This window comes from Diadema antillarum, unplaced genomic scaffold, assembly GCF_040938485.1.
Source record: "Diadema antillarum isolate AM-2024a unplaced genomic scaffold, OU_Dant_1.0 scf00000028, whole genome shotgun sequence".
Taxonomy (NCBI): Eukaryota; Metazoa; Echinodermata; class Echinoidea; order Diadematoida; family Diadematidae; genus Diadema; species Diadema antillarum.
The window spans coordinates 2,455,841-2,478,973 of record NW_027270917.1 but is presented as its reverse complement, the minus strand read 5'-3'; the positions used below and the strand labels follow the sequence as shown (position 1 = coordinate 2,478,973).

Here is a 23,133-nt window from a genome sequence, read left to right as displayed (position 1 = left end):
TTTGTTTTTTTTAGTGACAAATCCAAGGGGTCCCTTTCGAGCTGGGACCAAATTGGGGGCTGGTTTTCATACTCTAATCTTCTTTTTGAAAATGCAAAGCCAATTTTTTACAAACCTGGCATGTATTGGTGCTGGTGTGATAGAATATACAAAAGAACACCATACAGTACCCCTCTAGCTTTCTTTGCTTTTTTTTAAGGTAATAGTCTGCAAGAATGCGTGGAAAATGAACTTATTCTACACCCACTGGGTAACTAAAAATCTTTGAAAGCTTTTATTCTGGCAACAGAGGAGTTTCTTTTCTACAACCCAAGCAAGTGAAAGATCCAATATGACAGTACAATCCTAAAACTAGAAATTAGGAATGGGTGATAAACACTTTGGTAATATAAACCAACATGTACTGTTAAGAAAAAAAAAAAAAATTAGACATCCTTGGACTTTGAAATATGGAATATGATACTTTTGATATTTGAACAATTATCTTATTTCACATTTTGGGCTAAATGACATCATTGCATAGTTTATCAGTACTAATGTGTGTGACTCTTATGAAGGTGATATGGTCATGGTTCAGGTATGGGCCAACTGTAAGGTGTTTATAAGTGCTGAGCCTGATTCCTGCACCTATTGCAACATACGTACCCACAGACAGACAAAATGAATGAATGTCTGGAGACCCTGGGAGCTCTGATTCACCACCACTGCCAGTCGGCCCACGAGGGCGACGGTCACATGACCAGCCAGCAGCGGGACCACCATGTCCGCATGTACCAGGTCCTGACCTCGTACACACTGCTCTACTGCGACCATTTCGTGCCTGCGTCAAAGGTGTGTGTTGTATTGTATGTTTTAAAAGGTGATTGCCAACTACATGTATATGGACATTTATCAAATAGAACATCAGGGCCCCATTTCATTAAAAGTTGATATGCTAGCAACTGATGCTGGAATGGTATACTGGTCGTTATAATGGGAGTACACTGTTTGTTGATTACTGATCTCTTTCAGTAGAGATGATGGTGATGGTATGGATAGGAAAATTTTCGTATCAAATAATGAGTAATTGTAATTTTGCAATGAATTATAAACGATTATTTGTGCCTCATTCGATGTGTTGTCAAGTCATATAGGGAAACTTACGTATGTTATACATCAATATAAAGCTTTCGATACCGAAATGAAGTCTTGCATGTAACCTAGCGATCAACTCACTGAACTCTAATTTCCTGATCTTCTTTGCCCTTATTTCATTTCCTTCCTGCTTTGTTCTTGTTGTACTTCATTGTTTCTGCCTCTGTGCTTCTGGAATCTTGCCCCAACTGCCTTACCTCATTTTTCTTTTTCTCTGTCAAGCTCCTGTCTCCTACATCCTACCTCTTTCGTTTTTGCCCTTTACATCCTCACTCCAATGTCTCACTTTACTTCTACGATTTGGCATGTGACCTTCTTGCTCTCACTTCCATTATCCAACCTCCTTGCTATCCAACTATTACTCTCACTTCCACTATCCAACCTCCTTGCTATCCAACTATTACTCTCACTTCCATTATCCAACCTCCTTGCTATCCAACTATTACTCTCACTTCCATTATCCAACCTCCTTGCTATCCAACTATCACTCTCACTTCCACTATCCAACCTTCACCGCTACTTCTTTCCTGCATTCACTTCCTAACCCCACCCTCACTGCTCCCTACCCTCTTTCTCTTCTGTTAAACATACTGCTACGTCATCCCTTTCCTCTCTTTACTACTCCTCCTTTGTCTGTGCATTCTCCTTCCTTGACTCTTCTTGCATTCCACCCCACCCCACACCCACACCTCCTTACCCCCTTACCCCAATGTCTCTTTTTGCTTCTACAATATGATGTGTAACCTTCTCGCTCTCACTGTCTTTATCCGACCTCCTTGCCCCCACCTTGACCGCTGCCACTTTCCTGCCCCAACCTCTGACTCTCACCCTCACTGCTCCATCATCCTTTCTCTCTCCTCACCTGCCCTTCCTTTCTCCATGCCATCTCCTGCCTTGACTCTTCTTGCACCCCACCCCACCCTCACACTGCCCCCCCCCCCCACATGCGTCCTTCAGTCTGGAGACATCCTCCCAGAGGTTCTCTCCTCCGCCCTGGGTGTGATGCTACTGGATGCGGGCTTCGCGACGTCCTGCCCCGAGGTCGGTGAGAGGCTCGAACTCTACGCAAGGACCACCTGCCCGGAACAGACTCGCCTCCTTGGAGAGGTGCAGCAGGTGGCGTCGTCCATGTGTGCAGCTTGTCATTTGATCAGGGAAAAATCAAGCATGGTAGGTAGTGATTTTCAAATTGCCATACAGTATTCATTAATAGTGAGCTTTAGATCTTCTATGCAAATGCTAAGACAAAGCTAACTAAGCAAAAAATGATATTCTGCACATGCGTGAGAGAGCTATTTTCATTGTTCAACCTGGGAGGCTCAGTCATCTCAGCGTTTGCATTGCAGATGTGAAGCTCACCAATGAAGCAGCTGTGGAATCTAATAGAACTTTCTTTTCCTTCATATTTCATCGATATTCATTCATTCATTCATTCATTTTTCATTTCCTACAAAAACATATAAATATATTACAAAAATTGAATACAGTGCATAAATTTCATCATACAAAGTAAAGGATAAATTTACAGAAAACTTGTAGGTATGGAAAATGTTGGAAATGGGGAGGAATGCTAAAAAGCTGAGCTTGTAGGCTGCATTCCCCCCACACGTAATACAAGAAATTATATGATATTTTTCTTTTCAAAAGCAAGCTTCATTGTTTTAGCTTATCATTGAAAAGTGTCTAGAGTTTGAAGTCACTTCATCTTGCTTCATAGGTGCCTAAATGCACTGAAAAAATGGAAGTTATGCTGATTACTTTCCACCTGCATTCTTTGTACTATAGATTTTCCTGTAATAAAAAAATCCTTCTACACTTCACTTAAAGCAGATGTGTCACACAGAAGAAATTTGACAACATTCTGTGTCTCAATCAACTGCTCACTTTTTGCCCACTTTCTTTTGACACACATCTGAGTTATAGCATGTCTCACAATCATTCTTCCATACTATCGTTATCATACATCATCAAATCCATAGTTTTCTTTTCTTGAATGAGGAAACTTTTCATGTACAGTTTTGTCAGTGATATCTATTGTCTCTATAGTTAGGTGTGAATAGCCATTGCTTGTAATTTGTTTGTTAAAAGACTGCAGACCATCACATCACTGTCTTCATATTTTCGTTCTTCCCCTGCCAGAGTCTAGCGGAGAAGATACCTTGTGCAAATGAAGCCTGCCTCTCTTGGGGTTATCACAGAATGAAGGAAGTTATTGATGTTCTTGTTCAGGCATGTTCAGACATGTAAGTTCCATTCAACTCTTCCTTCATTTACTGATCATCACAGGAAAGTCTTACTTCCCTTTTCGCTTCAGTTGATGACTTATAATTCAAAAGGAAAATAAAGGTCTACGACACGAGTATGACTATACATTTTGTTTATTTGTTTTGGTTTTGTTATTCTCTGTAAACAAGATTGTTTGGTTGTTTTGTCTGTTACACTCTCGAAACGAGATTGCAGGTCTCAATTAGTATCGTAATAGATTGAGTTAAAAAGAACGAACTAGCCTGGGATTTAATCAGTCGAGGAGGAACTACGCACACTCTCTCTTTCTCTCGAGTGTCTCTCTCTCTCTCTAAAAAAAAAAAACCCCAAACAAACAACAACAACAAAACACCCATACAATCCTCTTCATTCCTTGTGCACATAAGTATGTCTAATTCCTCTTACAGAACTATAAGTAGCCAACACTGAAGCAATACACAGTGGTATAGGGCTTGAACGTGTGGTTCTGATGAAATTGAATAATTGATTTAATACACTCTATATGTGGTAATTCAGTACGTTTTTATGTTTGCTTGTTTTTTGGTTTTCCTTTTTCCAGCATATACAGGTGTACCGACAACCTATCTTGACACAATCTGTGATATAAAAGAGTGTGCTTAAAAATTGCCCTCTTATCTTGATTGATTTGCTCGCTGGTGACAAAATTGATGTGGTCTACAATGACGGTTTCTTCAACACACCTGTTTGCACATAAGCCAACCATTGCAAACTTAATTTTTTTTTTTTGTCTGGCCCATAAAATGCAGTAATTGTTGATTAGTTGTATGTGTATGACTTCAGGCTTTACAAAACTTTATATGTTACGATGCATAGATGCAGAACTCATGAGGCCGCCCCAGGAGGTGAGGATGTTAGAGTGCAGTGCAGACAAGCCTTGCTGTGTTACATGGCCCATCCTGATGCCAGCTGTAGATTGAACACTTACCAGGCATGCCTTAGAATCACTCAGGTAAGTTTTTTTTATGCCTCTGCCACAAAATGTCGCCAGAGGCATTATGTTTTCGGGTTGTCAGTCCGTCCGTCCTTCCGTCCGTATTCAATTTTATGGACAGCGTTACTAACAAACTGTTGGAGGTATCCTTATGAAACTTGGCATGTATATGTATGAGTGGGTGAAGTTGTGCCTATCAACTTTTGGGTGCATGTGCTTAAAGTCAAAGGTCAAAAGGTCCATGTCATATGCAGAGGTGAAGTCATCACTTACCAAATTTTAGTGGCCAAAAATAAAACAAAAACCAACCATTTTTTTTCCAAGTTGACAACTCGTAGCCTATAGATAGTGCTGTATGTGAATTATACTGTTAGTAACAACATAAAATGGTATACCATTGGATTATCAAAGAAATTTTTGAATGCATGTAAGAATACAGAAGATTTGAAGCTGTACCATTCAAAGAAATTTGCATTTGCATATAAAAAAATTTATTCTGGCCCCCTGATCAGATTTGTAACATTATTGTTACCAGGCCACTAGGGAAGCTGCTTATTTTGAACCCTTGTAAGATCTATTAATCATGATTCCATTTCATTGACTTCTGTCAATGGTGAAGATTTAAGGCTAAACAGAATTATATTTTAAGATTAATGTGATTGTATGATTTTTTGCTGAAGAAAATAGACAAACTGATAGAATAAGTTTGAGATAGCAGAGTTTGATGACCTTTGTCATATGATATGATGAGTCAAGCATGCTGTCAACAAACAACAGTTCTCCCACTTGATGGTTCATTTCATGTTTATTGAAACCAACCAAAATAATGTAGAAATCAATAGTTCATTATTTCTTGACAATGGACATGATGGCAATGTACATGGGACACCTGCTCTTTGAAACAAATGTTGCAAGCTGTTTACAGGCTTAGGTGATGTGAAATTCACTCAGATGCACCTGACACAGGAATGCTAATGACAATGCTGATTAGCCAATCAGGTCATTGGTTTGTAAATATCTGTTAAAAGCTACAAAGAATTTGTGAAGATGGTGGTCCATAAGAAACTGTTAAAAGCCTCAGAAATGGAGTTGACAATGTAGCATACTTCACAGTGGCATTGAACAGAAATGATTGAAGAGCATACATAGTGTGACAAAATTGTACAGTGGGTCTGTGTTTTCAGACTGCATTCACACAACACTTGCCCACTCAGGAAGTTAGCACTTTATTGTATTTTGGATCAAAAATTTGTCTTCCATTGATTGGTTAAAAGAGCTTCATGTGATTATAGGTATTTTGAACTATTTTAGAATGTTGGTGTGTTTGACACTCCATGAAATTTGCAAAATGACGTCACTTTTATGACGACATTTTGCAAATAGTATACTATTTGCAAAATGATGTCACAATCACCCTTCTTTACAATCAAGTGTACCCGTCCGCATCCGGTCCCGAATTCTAGTGTTAAGGTTTGCAGCGGCCATACGAGCGCTTGGATACATGCGACGGGCAACTCTGGCGGTGCCACGGCTACTACGTTTTGCAATTTCCGATCTCTTGCACTGTTGCGTATTGAAGGCGCTGTGCTGCCGCCGCAGTGCGGCTAAGCCTATATGATTTTCACTTTTTATTCAAATTTTTGATCCAAAATATAAAACAAATATACTTTGCCTAGTTTCGAGTTTCTTGTTAAAACTATGGGCTTCGGTGACTCCAAACTAGTACTATTCACTTCGGGGCTGTGCCCCTCAGTGAATAGTACTAGTTTGGAGTCACCTCTGCCCATAGTTTTAACAAGAAACTCTCAAGGCCAAGTATATTTGTATATTATATTTCTGTCACTGCTATGAAGACAGAAAGTTTGGCTTTGAAAGCTTACTATTATTTTGTATTACAGTTGAACCTCTATTATCCGGCCTCCCTTTATCCGGATCTCTCTATTATCCGGACGCAATCTCGCCGTGATTTTTTATCTTTTTTTAAGAATTACGGGAGGAAAGGCAACTCCTTGAGAACTCCTACACAAACACACATGAATTACATATACTTGATACATTTCTTAATAATTATTTAGGTAAATCATCCCAAGAATTTATAAAAGAAAATGATTTCATTCTTGCAAACACGAACCTCTATTTTGGGGTCTGTTACTGAGTGTAACAATGAAAAGGTTGCGGTATACACATTACTACATGTGGTACCACAATGGGCTACATCAGTACATGTGTATGTATATGTACATGTATAAAGCATTGAGTCTCCCGTATCCGGCCAAATCCCTTATCCGGATGAGCCCCGGTCCCGACTTGTCCGGATACGAGAGGTTCAACTGTATATATATTGAGGTCAAAAGGTAAAGGTCAAATACTCGAAATTTCACTGTTTTCCCCATATCTATGCTATGCCTGAAGGTATTTCGTTGAAACTTTGTGATACATGTACTACCAATAAAGATAAGATTGGCATATAAAAAATTGATATTCTGGCCTCCTGATCAGGTTTGTTACCTGGCCACTAGTGAAGCTGCTCATTTTAAACCCTTGTAAAGTGTGTTAACCATTATTCTATTTCATTAAATTCTGTCAATGGTGAAGATTTAAGCTTAAACAGAATTATGTTTTAAGGTTGATATGATTGTATGATTGTTTGCTGAAGAATTAGAAATAGACAAACTGGTAGAATAAGTTTGAGATAGCAGAGTTCGATGACCTGTGTCATATGATATGATGAGTCAAGCATGCTGTCAACAAACAACACTTCTCCCACTTGATGGTTCATTTCATGTTTATTGAAACCAACCAAAATAATATAGAAATCAATAGTTGATTATTTCTTGACAATGGACATGGTGCAATGTACATGCAACACCTGCTCTTTGAAACAGGTGTTGCAAGTTGTTGACAGGATCAGATGATGTGAAATTCACTCAGATACACCTGACACAGGAATGCTAATGACAATGCTGATTAGCCAATCACTTCATTTGCTTGTAAATATCTGTTAAAAGCTACAAAGAATTTGTGAAGATAGTGGTCCATAAGTAACTGATAAAAGCTTCAGAAAAGGGGTTGACAGTGTAACATACTTCACAGTAGCTTTGAACAAAAATGATTAACAAGCATACATAGTGTGTGACAAAATTGTTCAGTGGGTTGGTGTTTTCAGACTACATTCACCTAACATAACTTGGGAAGTAAGCGCTCTATTAGATTTTTGTCACTTCCTTGAAGACAGAAAATTTGGCTAGGAAAGGTTATTGTATTGGCTTAGAGGTCAGTTTCTCCCCATATCTGTTTAATGACTGAAGATATTTTCTTGAAACTTAGTGTACGGATGTACTATCAAATAATTATTCTCCAGAGAGAGTTTCAGGTCATGAGGTCAAAGGTCAGGTGAAAATGTAAAACTTTCACTTTTTTCTCCATATCTTGCAAATGGTTCAAGGTATCTTCGTGGAACTTGGTACATATGCATGTACTGACTGGCAGCAATTATCTAGGGAATTTAGGGGTCTAAGGTCAAGGTCAACTCCTCAAAATTTCACTATTTCCCTCATATTTATGCAATGCTTGCAGGATTTATCTTGAAACTTGATACATATACATGTATTACCTAATGGAGATTTCTCTAGGAAATATCCTGCCAAGTGGTCAAAGCTCAAGTGAAAGTGCTATATTTCACTTTTTGCTCCATATCTTGAAAGTGACTCAAGGTATCATGAAAATTAGTAGGCCTACATGAATGCGTGTTTGACGTGGCAGTGATTCTCTTGAGAACTTTAGGGTCATAGGGTCAAGGGCCAAAGGCCTGGCTGAAATGCATTTTTTAAAAATATTTAATACTGAAATTACACTCAATAACTCAATGCATAATCTTATAGACTGGTCAAAAGTCAAGTAAAAACCCTCAAATCCCCAAATGTGTGTACCTGCACTCGTAGACAATATAGCAAACCTAGTTCAAGGAGAGTGAACGTTCAACACATTTGTGACAAACCTGTCATTTCAGTATTTTGCTAGTTATGTGAAACTGTCTTCACACATTGTCAAGACATTGTACTATAGGCCTATTAGGAGAGCCATGCATTATGGCGGAAATATACAATGTACCAGTCGCCATAGTGACATTAGAAGATTTAATGATCTTTCTTTGTTTGGTTTTATGTGTGTGTGTGTGTGTGTGTGTGTGTGTGTGTGTGTGTGCAGATGCAAAATTATATAAATTTCTGATTCTGATTTCTTAGATCCATTCTGTTGGAATGTCGAAGATCAACTCTAAAATCAATGAATTTAAGTCTGCAAGAGTTTTAGCAATGTAATTTATCATGTTTGTTTAAATGTTCAACAAAAGATGATCATATGCCAAATATTTCATGAGGGTTTTACTTTTGTGAATTTCGCCACTCACTTACTTTTCACAAATTTAAAAAATGCAAAAATATTGACTCTGATTCCAATATAAACGTGACGTGCTTGCATAAATTCCTCTATTCATTCCTTTACTCCACAATAGCGAATTTGACCTCTCCCGAAATCGTCTGGAAGTGCCGATACACAAAAAATAAAATTAGACTTGCTAAATATATGACATATACAGTATTTGATCAAACATCATTGTGTGGCTGCCATGATCTGGCTTCAGCTCAGTGATAGTGCCGCTGCCAGGTAAAAAGGCATTAAGTGACTGTGGTGAAAATCCCAGGCTAGTTACTTCCTTTTCACTTGGTTTTCATGATGATACAACAATACAGTCTTGTTCGTTGAGAGTAACAGCTAACAAAAAAAAAAATAAATAAGAGGAAACATTAAAGGGAAGATAAACCCCAAGAACAATGTGGATTGAGTGAAAGCAGCAACATTAGTAGAACACATCAGTGAAAGTTTGAAGAAAATCGGACAATCGATGCAAAAGTTATGAATTTTTAAAGTTTTGGTGTTGGAACCGCTGGATGAGGAGACTACTAGAGGTTATGACGTATGAGTGGACAACAATACCAAGAAAATATAAAGAAAATACTACAAAAATCCATTTTTCATGAAAATTACAAATTCCATCAACTTGATATTGACATATGTTAAGGGTAGCAATTATTCCCCCTGCTTTCTGAAAGCGGTTGGTCCACTGCTCTTTCATAATTCTAGTAGTCTCCTCATCCAGCGGTTCCATCACCAAAACTTTAAAAAGTCATAACTTTTGCATCGATTGTCCGATTTTCCTCAAACTTTCACTGATGTGTTCTACTAATGTTGCTGCTTTCACTCAATCCACATTGCTCTTTGGGTTTACCTTCCCTTTAACGAGAACAACCAAGAAACAAGTAACAACAATTGACCAACAAAAACAAAAGCATAAAAAACCTTGAAACATCTGTAAATATCATATTTGACACTTCACAAGCTCAAATTGAAGCTGTATTTGCATTGATGTAACAAACCTATCATCTGTTTTAGGGATCATCCTTGTGTCAATGATTTACACATTTTTCCTCCTTTTTTTTTAATTCAGGACTGTCTTCAGGTCAAAGAAGCCATTCAGCCGGGGTCAGAGGTCAGTTATAAGGTGACCTTTCTCGTTGACTCCAAGATTCTTCATGAAATTGCCTGTTACGGTCTAGATGACGCTTGCGCAGAGGTATGTCACTGGAATTGTCCCTGTGTATAGGAGAGTAAGTTATGTCTCAAAAAGCCCTTATTGTCCCCGCCGAACGAGTTCGAGCAGGGGACTATGAAACGGGCTCCGTACGTGTGTGTGTCCGTGTGTCCGTCCGTGTGTCCGTCCGTCCGTCCGTCCGTCCGTGTGTCCGTCCGTGTGTGATCAAAATCTTCAATTTGCTACTTCTCTGTCATTTATGAGCCAATTTTGATTCTGTTTGCTTTATATGATAGCACTACATGGGAGCTTTGAAACTTCTACACAGAATTTCAGTCGTGACCTTTGACCTTGACCTTTGACCTATATTGTACATTTTGCTACAAAATGCTACTCCTTCGCCATTTCTAACCCGATTTCGATTCCGTTTGCTTTATGTGATGGCACTAGGTGAGGGCTTCAAAACTTCTACACAGAATTTTGACCTTTGACTTCTTTGACCTTTGACCTTGATTTTTTGACCTATATTGTACATTTTGCTACAAAATGCTACTCCTTCGCCATTTCTGACCCGATTTGTGTGTGTGTCCGTGTGTCCGTCCGTGTGTCCGTGTGTCCGTCCGTCCGTCCGTCCGTCCGTGTGTCCGTGTGTGCGTCCGTGTGTGATCAAAATCTTCAATTTGCTACTTCTCTGTCATTTATGAGCCAATTTTGATTCTGTTTGCTTTATATGATAGCACTACATGGGAGCTTTGAAACTTCTACACAGAATTTCAGTCGTGACCTTTGACCTTGACCTTTGACCTATATTGTACATTTTGCTACAAAATGCTACTCCTTCGCCATTTCTAACCCGATTTCGATTCCGTTTGCTTTATGTGATGGCACTAGGTGAGGGCTTCAAAACTTCTACACAGAATTTTGACCTTTGACTTCTTTGACCTTTGACCTTGATTTTTTGACCTATATTGTACATTTTGCTACAAAATGCTACTCCTTCGCCATTTCTAACCCGATTTCGATTCCGTTTGCTTTATGTGATGGCACTATGTGAGGGCTTCAAAACTTCTACACAGAATTTTGACCTTTGACTTCTTTGACCTTTGACCTTGATTTTTGACCCATATTGTACATTTTGCTACGAAATGCTACTCCTTCGCCATTTTTAACCCGATTTCGATTCCGTTTGCTTTATATGATGGCACTAGTTGAGGGCTTTAAAACTTCTACACAGAATTTTGACCTTTGACCTCTTTGACCTTTGACCTTGATTTTCGACCTATATTGTGCATTTTGCTACAGAATGCTACTCCTTCGCCATTTCTAACCCGATTTCGATTCCGTTTGCTTTATGTGATAGCACTAGGTGAGGGCTTCAAAACTTCTGCACAGAATTTTGACCTTTGTCTTCTTTGACCTTTGACCTTGATTTTTGACCTATATTGTACATTGGCTACAAAATGCTACTCCTTCGCCATTTCTAACCCAATTTCGATTCCATTTGCTTTATGTGATGGCACTAGGTGAGGGCTTCAAAACTTCTACACAGAATTTTGACCTTTGACTTCTTTGACCTTTGACCTTGATTTTTTACCTATATTGCACATTTTGTTACAAAATGCTACTTCCGGCGGGGACATATGTTACGCACCGCGTAATTTCTACTTTTCCTTGTTTTAAAAGTTGCAAGAAGTCAACGGAAAAAAAAAAAAAAATCTATGGCTCAGTTTCTGTAAGGTTTTACCAGTAAATGAGGGTATGGTTTACCCCAAAATTGCATAAAAAACAAAATATTGCCCTTTTAGGGGCATGTGTGTGTTTATTTATGAGTACCGGTGTGTGGATTTAAATGTGTATGTACATTTCTGTAAATCATTATCAACTCATTTCCCTAGTCTGCGAGTTAACCCTGTGTGTGCGTTGCATGCCTAGATAGCACAGGAAAGCCCAAAGCATTGTACACACTGTCCAAAGTCCTAGGCACAGAAGTGGTTAATCTCCATTCATATGATTATGATCATATTGTCGAACTCTGTGCCAAAAGTGAGTAAGTTACTGCCTTCTCCAGTAGATATAGTATGGCAAGAAGAGCCCTGGGTGATTAGGGGTTGGGTGATAGTAAAGTGAAGCATTGTTTAGATGTGTAGAGCCTTGTTTCTTTACCTTCTGCTGTGGTGTTTGTACACTGCTGTAATGAAGCTTTACCAACGACATCCTGGGAGAGAAAAGATCCAAATGCACTTTCAAATTCTCCCTATCTTATATAGCCGATATCAAGCGATATCACCTTGCGATACCGATATTTGATCGATCGCTCTTGGGAGTAGTCGGGATGTACACTTCTGGTTTTGCGGTTTACCCACGTCACGTCCTTCATCTATAGATATTTTCCATAATTTCGTTGTTTTGCATCATCGGCCCAGCATTCATGGGCCACTTTGCTGAAGAATCCCATTCAGAGTAAAGTTACAGATTAGAAAATAACTCTATTATTCGACAGATTATAAGACAGAATTTAATACGAACTGTGAACTCTTGGAATATTGCTCTTGTGTATGGAATGAACTTTCAAAGAGTGATGCGAAAAAGCTTTAATCAGTTGAGAGGAGAGCAACAAATTTGGTATCAGAGGTTAAATCGTTGTCATATCCTGAGAGGCTCAAGCATTTGGGGATTTCATCCCTAGAGTATCTACGTGAATGTTCAGATATGATTCAAGTGTTCAAAATTTTGCATGGTATGGAAGACTTTAATCCAGCTGTTCTCTTTGTCATCAATGATCATGTTACACGCAGTCACAAGTTGAAGTTATATAAAGGAAGGTATCGAACAAGTAAAAGGTTGAACTCTTTCAGTCAGAGAGTAGTAAATACTTGGAATAGCCTTTGTGCAGATGCTGTCGAGGCAACATCAGTGAATAGCTTCAAGTCCAAGCTCAAATGATCCCTGGAAGCAGAAGCATAACAAATTTAATCCAGATTGCATTAACTGATAATTCCGTGGATACAGTACATCACATGGATCTCCTCAGGCTTAGGATTGAATCCTTTGAATGGCCCTCTATTAGTTTTTAACTTACTGGGCGTCATCGTAGGTAATTCAGGTGAATACTAGTACTTGGGCGTTCAATGTGCATAAAAGCGTACATTTACACATCGCGCGTTCATAACCGGAAGTTTATATCCCAAGAATTAAAAGTTAAAAAATTAGAGCGCCACACGCGTTCAGATTCGGAGAGTTATATGCAATAGAGAGAATTGATGTATGAGGGTAGCTGTCCTTTTTAAAAAGATTATGGCTCATTGTTTATGTTTATTGGATTTTCATATAGAGATTGTGGCCTTGAAAACCTGTTTGCACCATTCACTATCTTTTCAGTCACCTGAGCCAGTGTATCTTGAAGTACTACCCTCATATCTTATATGTTTATGTAATTTGGTCAGGAGTAAAGAAGGTCACTGTGTATACTGATTGTTTCTGCTTTACAGAAGTGAGCTGTAAAAAAAAAAAATGGGTCAAGCTTATTAGACAAAGAACATATCTGCTTACTCCATCACTATTTTATGCCCTAACTCCTGTCCTTGATCTCCTGCCTATCAAAGATCTATGATACTTGCTTCAGCTGTTATGGTACTTTGCCAGTAAATAAACCACAAAGTTATATTACTTTTATGTATTTGAAGAATTTGGTTGCAAAACAAGTTAACTCTTTTCTTATTAAGTTGAGATATCATCGATTAAAGCTGCTTAAAAAAAAAGGATTTTAGAAAATGCTAAGAAAAATGTACTATTTGTAATCATAACTTCAAGAATAATTCTTGTTATTTTATAAGTAAGTATTTCTGGAAAGGTTTTATTTTTCTCTATCTGGTGAATGACTTAGTGTGAAAATAGCCCATTTTGCAATCAAACCCTTCATTTCATACATAATATGTATATAATCATATAAGGTTGTAAATATATATGTGCATCCATGCAAGACTAGAAAGGAAGAGATTAGTCAAACACTTTCTGTGACCTATAATCTTTAAAAAAAAAAGATACAAACAAACAGACAAACAAACCTGCTTTAGCTGCCTTGAGGAATAAGCCAGTGCAGAGTTAGCCCATGCCCATGTGGGTACAGATGATCATGCTTTTGATCTCCCTTGGTGGGACACTTCACTTGTTTTCAAAGCGACAATGCATAAGCTAGCCTGACATAACCATTCATGGAATTCATAAATCATACTCAAATGATGGACTTGCATAGACTAGATGACCATATCGGGTGACCAAGCATGGTGTGCATGGTCAGCACTTGGGAAAGCATCCATCTCACTATTTTTGCATAGACCATTATTCATTAACAATCTTTGTCAATCAATATTGCCAAATACCACTTTTGCTGTCAAGTTTCTGATGTGCTGGCAAGCACCGTTTATAAGGATTACTTGAATAATCATTGCATCACAGATGCTTATCTTGCTACTTAGTTGAATTTAAAAAACCAACATACCGTGATGATGCAAATGACTTTTTTTGCTCATGCGCGAAGTGGAACCCCGAACCAGCTTATTAGCGTCCTCCTTTTCAATTTTCCTCTCCCCTATCCCCATCACTTTTCAGGTGCAGGAGATGAGTGAATCCCTCCTGCTAAGCCTTCTCCAAGGGAGACTCCTGATGAACCCAAGCCTCTGGGGAGACCTTATTCAGGCCCTCCTACCAGTTCTGCCTCTGCTACAGGTAACTTGGAATGAACATTGCAATTGATGAGTCATATATTGCTGTATGTCACTAACCGACTAAAAAAAAGTCGCAAAAGGATTTGAGATAAAATTGTACATAAATAAAAGAGTGTGTTGAGACTGGCAACATTGAATCAGAAAGCTAATGGGTATTACAGTAGCAAAGACAGTTTGAATAGCAGAAAATAATGTTAATTCTGACAATGCAAATATAAACACTTTGCATGTTGTATGATGCATGAATGGTGTATCACATGCACTGACCGCTTTATACATGTTTATGTCCCAGGCCAGAGTTGGTGTTAGTCACCCAACTGTTGGTCGATGTGTGAACGACTTGGTCCACAAGGCCCCTGGCCCAGGGGCATTTGAGTCTTATGCTAAGCTGCCTTCATCAGAGCAGGTCCAGGGGGCCCTAAGGCTTCTCTTCAGCAAAGATTTCAGGTAATAACATGATTTCCTCTATCATTTTTTGTTTTGCTCCTTTGTAATTCTTAGGTAGCTCACCTGAGCTAAGGACTCTTGTCACATGTTGAGTGTGTGTATGTGTGTGTGTCTTGTCATTTGTAAAATTTCTGCATCTTTACCTTCTTTAATACCTTCATGGCTAGATGAGGAATGTCATAAAAGGGAAGCATTGGGGCAGAGAATACAGAGCTTTTAAGGTGGTACAGACTGCCCTAACCCTCCGCCAAGGGAGTTAAAGTATGGGGCCCCAAAAGGCCAAAAGTATGTAGATTTTAAGGATCTTTTCCCCAGATTCAGAGGTCTCTGAGGAATGTAAATAAATGGCAGTCTGTTTGATGCTCGGAAATTTTTTTAGCTGCTGTCGCATACTTGGAAGGATCTACCATGGCATGGAAAAAACAAAACCAAATCAAACTGAAGGTCTAAATGTATAAAGAAATATTTGGACTTCTTTTGTTGCCAAGGGTCATTCTCCTTTTGATATAAGTTGTCAAATGACATAGTGCTGGAAATGTGTTGTCTTGACTGAGATTCTTTGCAGAAAAGTAGGATGAGCATTTCTGCTCAAAATTTCTCAAACTTCCAAAGCATCCAAGCAGGACACGCTGGATCCAATGTGGAAAACGTCAATGATTTAGATCTAAAATTGCTGTGTTACCTACACATGTACTTCCTTTTGTAAGCCAATGTGGAGCAGTGATGTTGCAAGACAGTGATAACAATCCTCTTCTCCTCACAGGGTGCGCACGGAGGCCTCCACCACCCTCATGTGGCACCTGCTGCAGGAACCGGAGGCCCACCTCAAGCAGCCTCCCCTCAGTCCCCCTCCCATGGGCGTGGCAGACCTCTTCATCTTCTCCTCCGCGAGCAGCCTGGATGACGATGGAGGGACGTCGGTATTCCAGGTCAGGGCTAGCATGGAACCATGAGAATGATGTGTCTGCAGTGATTTCCTCCTCCATGCAGAAATGCTGTGATATACATTAATTAGCTTTGACCCGTTGAGGATGAGTCCCAATTATACTTGGGCAAGTGTCTTTGGGAAAAACGTGTTGTAACAAAATCAGCCTGTCCTCAACGGGTTAATTTTCACTCATGAGTGAGAAATATGAGATCATTTTTTATGAGTCAGAATAACTATGTGGGGGGGGGGGGGCAGGGGCAGTCATTGAGTGGGGTACAGTTTGTGGTAGTTGCATAGGTGATCCTGCATGTGTAATGCAATCATTTGCATCTTCATTGCTCCAGAGATATTTCATTATATCTTTTTTTTAAATACATTAGAATAAAACCATAATACCAGGAGACTTGTGTGGAATTGATGTTTGATTGTAATTTAGAAACACTAATTACTGGCACCACATATGTATGTAGGTGTGTCATTCTGGATACTGTAAAACCAGAAACATTTGCGGCATGAAACTTTCACGAATTTGCGCCGATGGGCCTGTTTTGCGGCATGAGTTTTTTTAGAATTGCCACCAGCACTCAGTGTCTTCTGGAGACAAGATATCTTTTGCATTCATTTCGCTTTTGCAAATCTTAGCTTTTCACAAAATTTGTGGAAGTGTTATGCACAAGACAATTTCTGGTTTTACAGCAAATTTAGAAATGTGCATTCTGCTTTCCAGTTGGTACTCCATGAACTGATCCATAACAACAAACAAACCATGTAAGAGAAACCTGTTCTTTTTTGTTGAGAGGAGAGAGAGAACATGGACAGCAACCTCAGATTAGGTTTCTAAGTAACAAAATGCTGATGTTGGTGTATCTTTCACCACTCAGGAGGAAGGGTTCCTGCAGGTGTTCAACATCTTTGCTTCGGAGGACACTGAGTCAGACCTGAAGAAGTCAGCACTGCAGCAGATGGCTATCATCTTGCAAGGTGTGTCAGAAATGCCAACTTTGGGATGATTTTCTTTTTTCAGTATTTTGTACTGTTTTTATTTTCCAAAAATACTGCAGGTTTTATGGAAAGTACTGTTTCCCCGAGTGTATTACCAGTACTACATGTCTTCAGCAGGAAAAGTAAAATTTTTGTTTTTCCACAAGAAATATACCTTTTTAGCCCTCAGAATACACACAGTGCTGTCTGCAAGGTTGGCATGCCCTTGTATGTTTGATAAGAAGAGAAGCGATAAAGAGATTTCTCTTCACCATCATGATGCAATTAAAAACTTTTTTTCCACCTCCCTCCTTTGCAGAGTTGTAAAATTTTGTGCCTTAATTTCTACTTTCTTATCTGGTCACAATTTTCTCCTCTCGTAACTGGAAATTCACTTCCCTCTTTGGAACTTCAGAATTTGCTATGATTGCTCCAAAGGAATCTTGAGACTACACATACAAAGTGTCAAAATGGTTTTCTTTCATGATAGGCCTGAAAATGTGTGTTCTAGGGCAACAACATTTTGATCCTAAAGGGAAGTCAATGCATAGCCCTTTGTGTAATCTCAAATTTGATTATGTTGAAAAAAAATTGTAAATGATGCCATATGGAGAATGAATAAATCAAATCAAATCAAATCCAAATGTTGTGTTTCATGTGTGCCTAGAAATGTGTGTTGAATGTGGAAATGCTTTTCTCACCATAGTGGCATGATAGGAAATTTGAGTTGGCAACTGTCCTAGCTGAAATACTACCTGCACACAGATTTCGTTACTGCAGTGCTGTTTCTTGATGAATGTATAGCACCTTCACAATTTCCCTCCACATTTCTTTGCAGACGGTAGACTTCACAAAATTTTCATCTCACACAGCGGTCTGGACATGATGCTGGAGACACTCTCCTCCGTTGTCATGCCGACGGGCCAGTCAGGCGTGGCCAGGGAGATGATCCCAGCGGTGTTCTCCATCCTAGGTCACCTGGTACGATCCAGCTCAGCCCTCAGGAGGGAGCTGGCCCATAGGCCGGGGATCTACCTCACTCTCTTGAGAGGTAAGCCATATGAAAGTTAGCTTGTGGCCTCTGACCCTTTGTATGCCACTGTAAACTCCCCCCCCCCCCCTTTTTGTGCCACTTTATTCTTAGACCTCAACACATAGATTTGCCTTTGGAAAACATTGTTTTTCAAAGCCATGTGACTTTTCGTGGAAGCGTTTAATACTACGAATGCAGTACAGCAGAGTTGCACAGAGAATTTCAAACTTCGCTGTGATGCAAATTTTATGACAACGCTATGGCTGTGACGCTTTCAATGTACTGTGGCATGAATTGCAATTTGTCAATTGGTTTTTGAACGGTTGTGTATTTGAGCACAATATGCGAAATTGGCAAGCCGTTAACTGAGTTGGGCATGTGAATGTAGCACACAAAGAGTTAGTGATTCAAAACACTTCCCCGCAGATCTATTTCTGCATTCACAAAGGATTCTATCTCAACGTCAACATAGACCTACAGTGTAGCTATACGTAAGCAAATTTTGACATTGGATAAACTTTGATGTTCATTACATGAAACAAGATTGATCCTTCATGTGTGTATTCACTTGACCTTACTTTATTGGATGAACTTAATTTTTAATTTTGATAAAACTAGTGCTGTCATTCTAATACCATTTGTTAGCAGATTAGCCAAGAAATGTTTATTCCTCCATGCCAAATGAAAGAGCTGTGCATTTCGGGAAAATAAAACTCTCGCATGGATGTCTAGTGTTATGTTACACCTCTTCAACAAGCAATAACTGTTAAAGTCGCATCTTGTCCTCCTTCCCTTTGTCCTCCTCCAGTGGCCCTGATCTGTCGCTCCGAGGAGGAAGCCAGGCGAGATGCTGCTCTCCTCCTCACCTTCCTCATCTTTGACGAATCGATCACCATGACGATCAATGATCAGGAAGGAACCCGAAAGATGTGCCTACCGAAGCCAATTGTTCAAAAGTAAGTATGGTGCCATTCTCATGTGATATGCTCAGTACAGATGTATGATGACGCTTGCGTTCATAGTTTTTGGAAGTTTTAGATGTTTATGACAATCTCAAACTATCTAATTTTTTATTCACTGTGAACACACTCTGGCTCACTGTTCTGTGGTGTGTACTGTATTGTTCCGATTAAAGTCTGTGATGCATATTCACAACAGCAATCTTGTCACAAATGACCACTCATTGGTTAGTGCCTAAGTAACGCAACTGGATTTGCAATTTCCTGGTTCTTTCAAACTGAATCCCTCTTACCCTTTCTGTGTTAATATCTGTGAGCATCAGCAATGTCAATAATCACCCACAACAACAGGTCATTTTCCTCTTACACGCAGAAAAAATGCATCTGGCACAAAATATGTAAGCCAAAAATGTGACTTGAAACCTGTGAATTTGCCTGCTTTTGTGCTTGATTACAGTCTATAAATGCATGCAGTAAGGTACAGTTGTATATACCAATGCTTTACACTTGGTCACACCCTCCTTACGTCCTTTCACCTCCCAGCCCTGAGCACAACTCCCCTATGTCTAGTGTGGGGCAAACTTTTAAACCCCTGACCTGTGTGTGTCACTGCAGGGTCAACGCACACCACACACATCCCTGCTCACCCCTACTACTGTAAAACACAATATTTTCGCGTCATGAAATTTTCGCAAATTGGAGCCGACGGCCTTTTTCGCGGGATGAAATTTTCACGAGTTGCCTCTAACATTCAATGCGTATAGTGTAGACAAGAACTTTCATGTGCATTCTAATTTTGCGAATCTTGGCTCTTGCAAACTTCACAAAATTCAGATGCACATGAACATTCCTCATTTTACAGTAACTCGTCATAACCCTATATATTTGTGTGACCATTATTTCTTTGCGTTTCCGTATACATGGTTCTTCCAGACTTCTCTGTAAAACACCTAGCCAGTTTTGAATTGCCAATGTCTTTCATGAGGCATCATCTTTCGTCCACAGCTTCCAGCTGCCTCTACGCTGTGGGATCACACCATCCGTCCGTCCCCACAGCATGGCTCCGAGGCCCTCCCCAGATCCCCTGCGGCAGCCGGAGACCTGGGCCAGACTTAGGGTAGAGTGGGCCCGAGCCTGCTCCTCCAACGGTTCCAATGGTCTGGACTATGTCTTGGTGTGCAAAGAGAAAAGGATCCTGGCAGCAGAGTATAAGTAAGCCATTTAAAATGCACAATTTGAAGAAAAAAAAGATGGAATACAATACAATACAACGCAATGAATGTTTGATACGCTCTTCCCATGAGGCTTAAAGTGCTTACAAAATTACACAAATAAACAAAGTATTTAACAGAAAATGGAATAGGTAAACAGACGTGTACACAATTCAAATACTCATAAATACATATGCATATGCATACACGTACACGTACACTTTTGTAATATGATAAAGGAGATAGTCTGACACACTTTTCCATGGTAATAGACACCTAAATAAAACAAATTTGTCTCGAGTCATGAACACATCTTCATTAGTGGTGCTGAGGAAACCATAAATCAATGTGTATGAACTCATACAATAGATAATGCTTGATGATATTTTCGCTGTCCTGGTTTGCATGATTGATTTCAGCATGTAGGGACTGTGTGAATTAGTCTTGCAGTGAGTTGTGCAACTCCATACTTTTGCAATAATACATAACAGAGTTGAGTTGTGAGGATCATTGCATGCGAGTATCAAATAACAACTAAGCAAGGAGGGTAAAACAATCATATTGTGCATGTGGGTTTAGTAAGATGGCAGCAGCTTATACCAGTGCCCTTACCGAAGAAGAGCTTATAAAGGCAAATTGCTGAAACCTGCGGCAGAACTTCACAATGGTGGCATTCTGAGTCCCTGTCATTTTTTCACGTGCGTGCAGCCCTGATCTGGACTTCACCCCACAGGAGACGGCTCTGCTGGCCGCATCGTGCCCGGCGAGTTTCCTAGGCCGGTCCCTGCGGACCATCCTAGCCGCCACTTCCCACTTCACTGTGAGGCAGGCCCTCTGGGGCCTCTCCCTGGGGATCCAGTGGACGAGCCTGCAGCAGAGCAGGGCTGATCTGGATGCAGGGAGGTTGGGCTCTCTGACCAGGGCTTTGCTTAGTTTTGACTGGAAGGCAGCTCTAAACAGGTAAAACGCAGCAATGCAATAATATACAAATAATGACTGCTTATGAGGGCACAGTTAGAATTATGGGCCCAAGGTGATGTGAAAACCGTAACTATGCCCGAAGCGAAGCTGAGGGCATGGTTATGGTTTTCACATCACCGAGGGCCAACATAATTTTAACTGTGCCCCGAATATCAAGCAGTCATTATTTGTTTTATATACCGACATATATTCAGACATATAAATACCGAAAATATAGATTCTAGTCTCTTTTACAGCACTTGTAAGTTGTAATCAATGCTGATCGACAGTGCGGCGGTCGTACGTATCATTGGTGCGTGTGATCATCTATGTGTACACACGGGGTTGCGAGTTGCGACTGTCTCCAAACCAGTCCGCTAGTCTCTTTTACAGCACGCTGATCGAATGCGCGGCGGTCGTATCATTGGTGCGTACATAATGAGCGATCTGTGTGTACGGGGTCGCGACTGTCTCTAAAACCTATTTACTAACTGTGCCCGGGCCCCGGTCACAGTAACTCAAAAATAGGGCACAGCTATTTTCATGACTCCCCTTTTAACCAATCAGATGAGAGGATTCTAGAAGTGAGGTATATAATGCCTACTAATTACAACCTTTTTTTCAAAATGGCTTGTTATGCTGCAGTTGCCAATAGCTACAGCATCCCTCTCCCCTGGACCACCATGCATGCATCATGTATCATTAGATATTATTTTGAGATAAATAGATACTTCTTTTTTCTCACTTGACCGAATGATAATGACACTGAATTCACAGGAAAAATTAGGTTGACTTTACTAACTGTCCTGTCATTTCAATAATAATAGAATATTTTTCAGAATTTAGTAAGAGGAACTCTGTCAGGATTGGAAATGTAGTGGGTAATTTTAAGCCATCACAGCCAGAAGTATTTCGATTTCATTTATTTTTATATATTTTGTTGTTATTTGTCTTCTGATGTATTTTTCTTTTATTTCTATTCAATTTATTTCATTTTTTTTTTTTGGGGGGGGGGGGGGGGGTAGGGGGATGAGATGGGGAAGGGAGGGTAGAGGGATATTTTTGTATATTCATATGTATGTTACCCAGAGACCGTGGACTTAAGACTCTGATGATACTTTCACAATGTGCATTCATCCTGTGTAGATTTCTGCAAGTGGTACCTGCCAACCCAGAGGATGAGCAGCTGCTTGCCCAGGTCATGACCCTGCTCACCCAGCTGCTGCACTCGCCCCTCGTGACCCCTGACCTCATGGAGTGGGTGGGGTCCACCTGCTTCGAGGGCCACTCCTCCCTGGTGGAGCTGCTCCGGAAGTACCCGCCAACCGGCCAGATTGGGGAGGGGCAGGCCGAGGGCGGAGGTGGTGGTGGGGGAGGAGGGAGGGGGAAGGACGGCACCCAGGGTCAAATCAGGAAGGAACTCCTGCGGCTCCTGACGGCATTTATCCAGAACTTACCTCTCTCCCGGGATGCCTGGTGAGTAGCAAACCTGTCTTTTCACATACACATACAGTAATACAATTGATTTCAGATCAGAAATACATACAGAAAATACATACATTTCATACAGAAACTTTCACAAATTTCACGAGGAGCCATGATTTGCAGAAGTAAAATGCACCTTGTGTGAAGGTTTTTGTCAAAACAACACAGTACTTGCAGTATACTCATAATATTCTTGTGGTTGGCAATTTGAGAAAGATTCTTTAAAAAAACCCAAAAGGCTGTCAGCTCCAAATGACGAAAGTTTCATGCAGTGAATATTTCTGTTTTTACAGTATCTGCCTTGAGATGCACATCCTTCATTGATTTTTTGTTCTTCTGAATCTGCTCACAGAGATGCCATTACTTTTCTTCCCCTAATTTCTATTACTACACCAGACTATTGCAGGAAAGATAAAGATACTGTTCGTTCAACCAAAACTATGCCATTTCAGCCCTCAGAATAC

At 39.9% G+C, this 23,133-nt stretch overlaps 1 protein-coding gene across 1 annotated transcript in view; it reads left to right on the top strand.

The window, feature by feature from the left end:
• The window catches only part of LOC139735869 (rotatin-like), a 96,755-nt gene that overhangs the window by 30,914 nt on the left and 42,708 nt on the right, over window positions 1-23,133 (top strand). Inside the window, exons 10-23 of the mRNA XM_071646621.1 lie at window positions 652-831; window positions 2,092-2,304; window positions 3,274-3,377; window positions 4,234-4,369; window positions 9,858-9,983; window positions 14,550-14,666; window positions 14,958-15,112; window positions 15,876-16,041; window positions 16,922-17,021; window positions 17,860-18,072; window positions 18,863-19,010; window positions 20,019-20,225; window positions 20,933-21,184; window positions 22,331-22,660. Of these exons, the coding sequence (XP_071502722.1) occupies window positions 652-831; window positions 2,092-2,304; window positions 3,274-3,377; window positions 4,234-4,369; window positions 9,858-9,983; window positions 14,550-14,666; window positions 14,958-15,112; window positions 15,876-16,041; window positions 16,922-17,021; window positions 17,860-18,072; window positions 18,863-19,010; window positions 20,019-20,225; window positions 20,933-21,184; window positions 22,331-22,660 (2,447 nt within the window). The remainder of the gene's footprint in view (window positions 1-651; window positions 832-2,091; window positions 2,305-3,273; window positions 3,378-4,233; window positions 4,370-9,857; window positions 9,984-14,549; window positions 14,667-14,957; window positions 15,113-15,875; window positions 16,042-16,921; window positions 17,022-17,859; window positions 18,073-18,862; window positions 19,011-20,018; window positions 20,226-20,932; window positions 21,185-22,330; window positions 22,661-23,133) is intronic.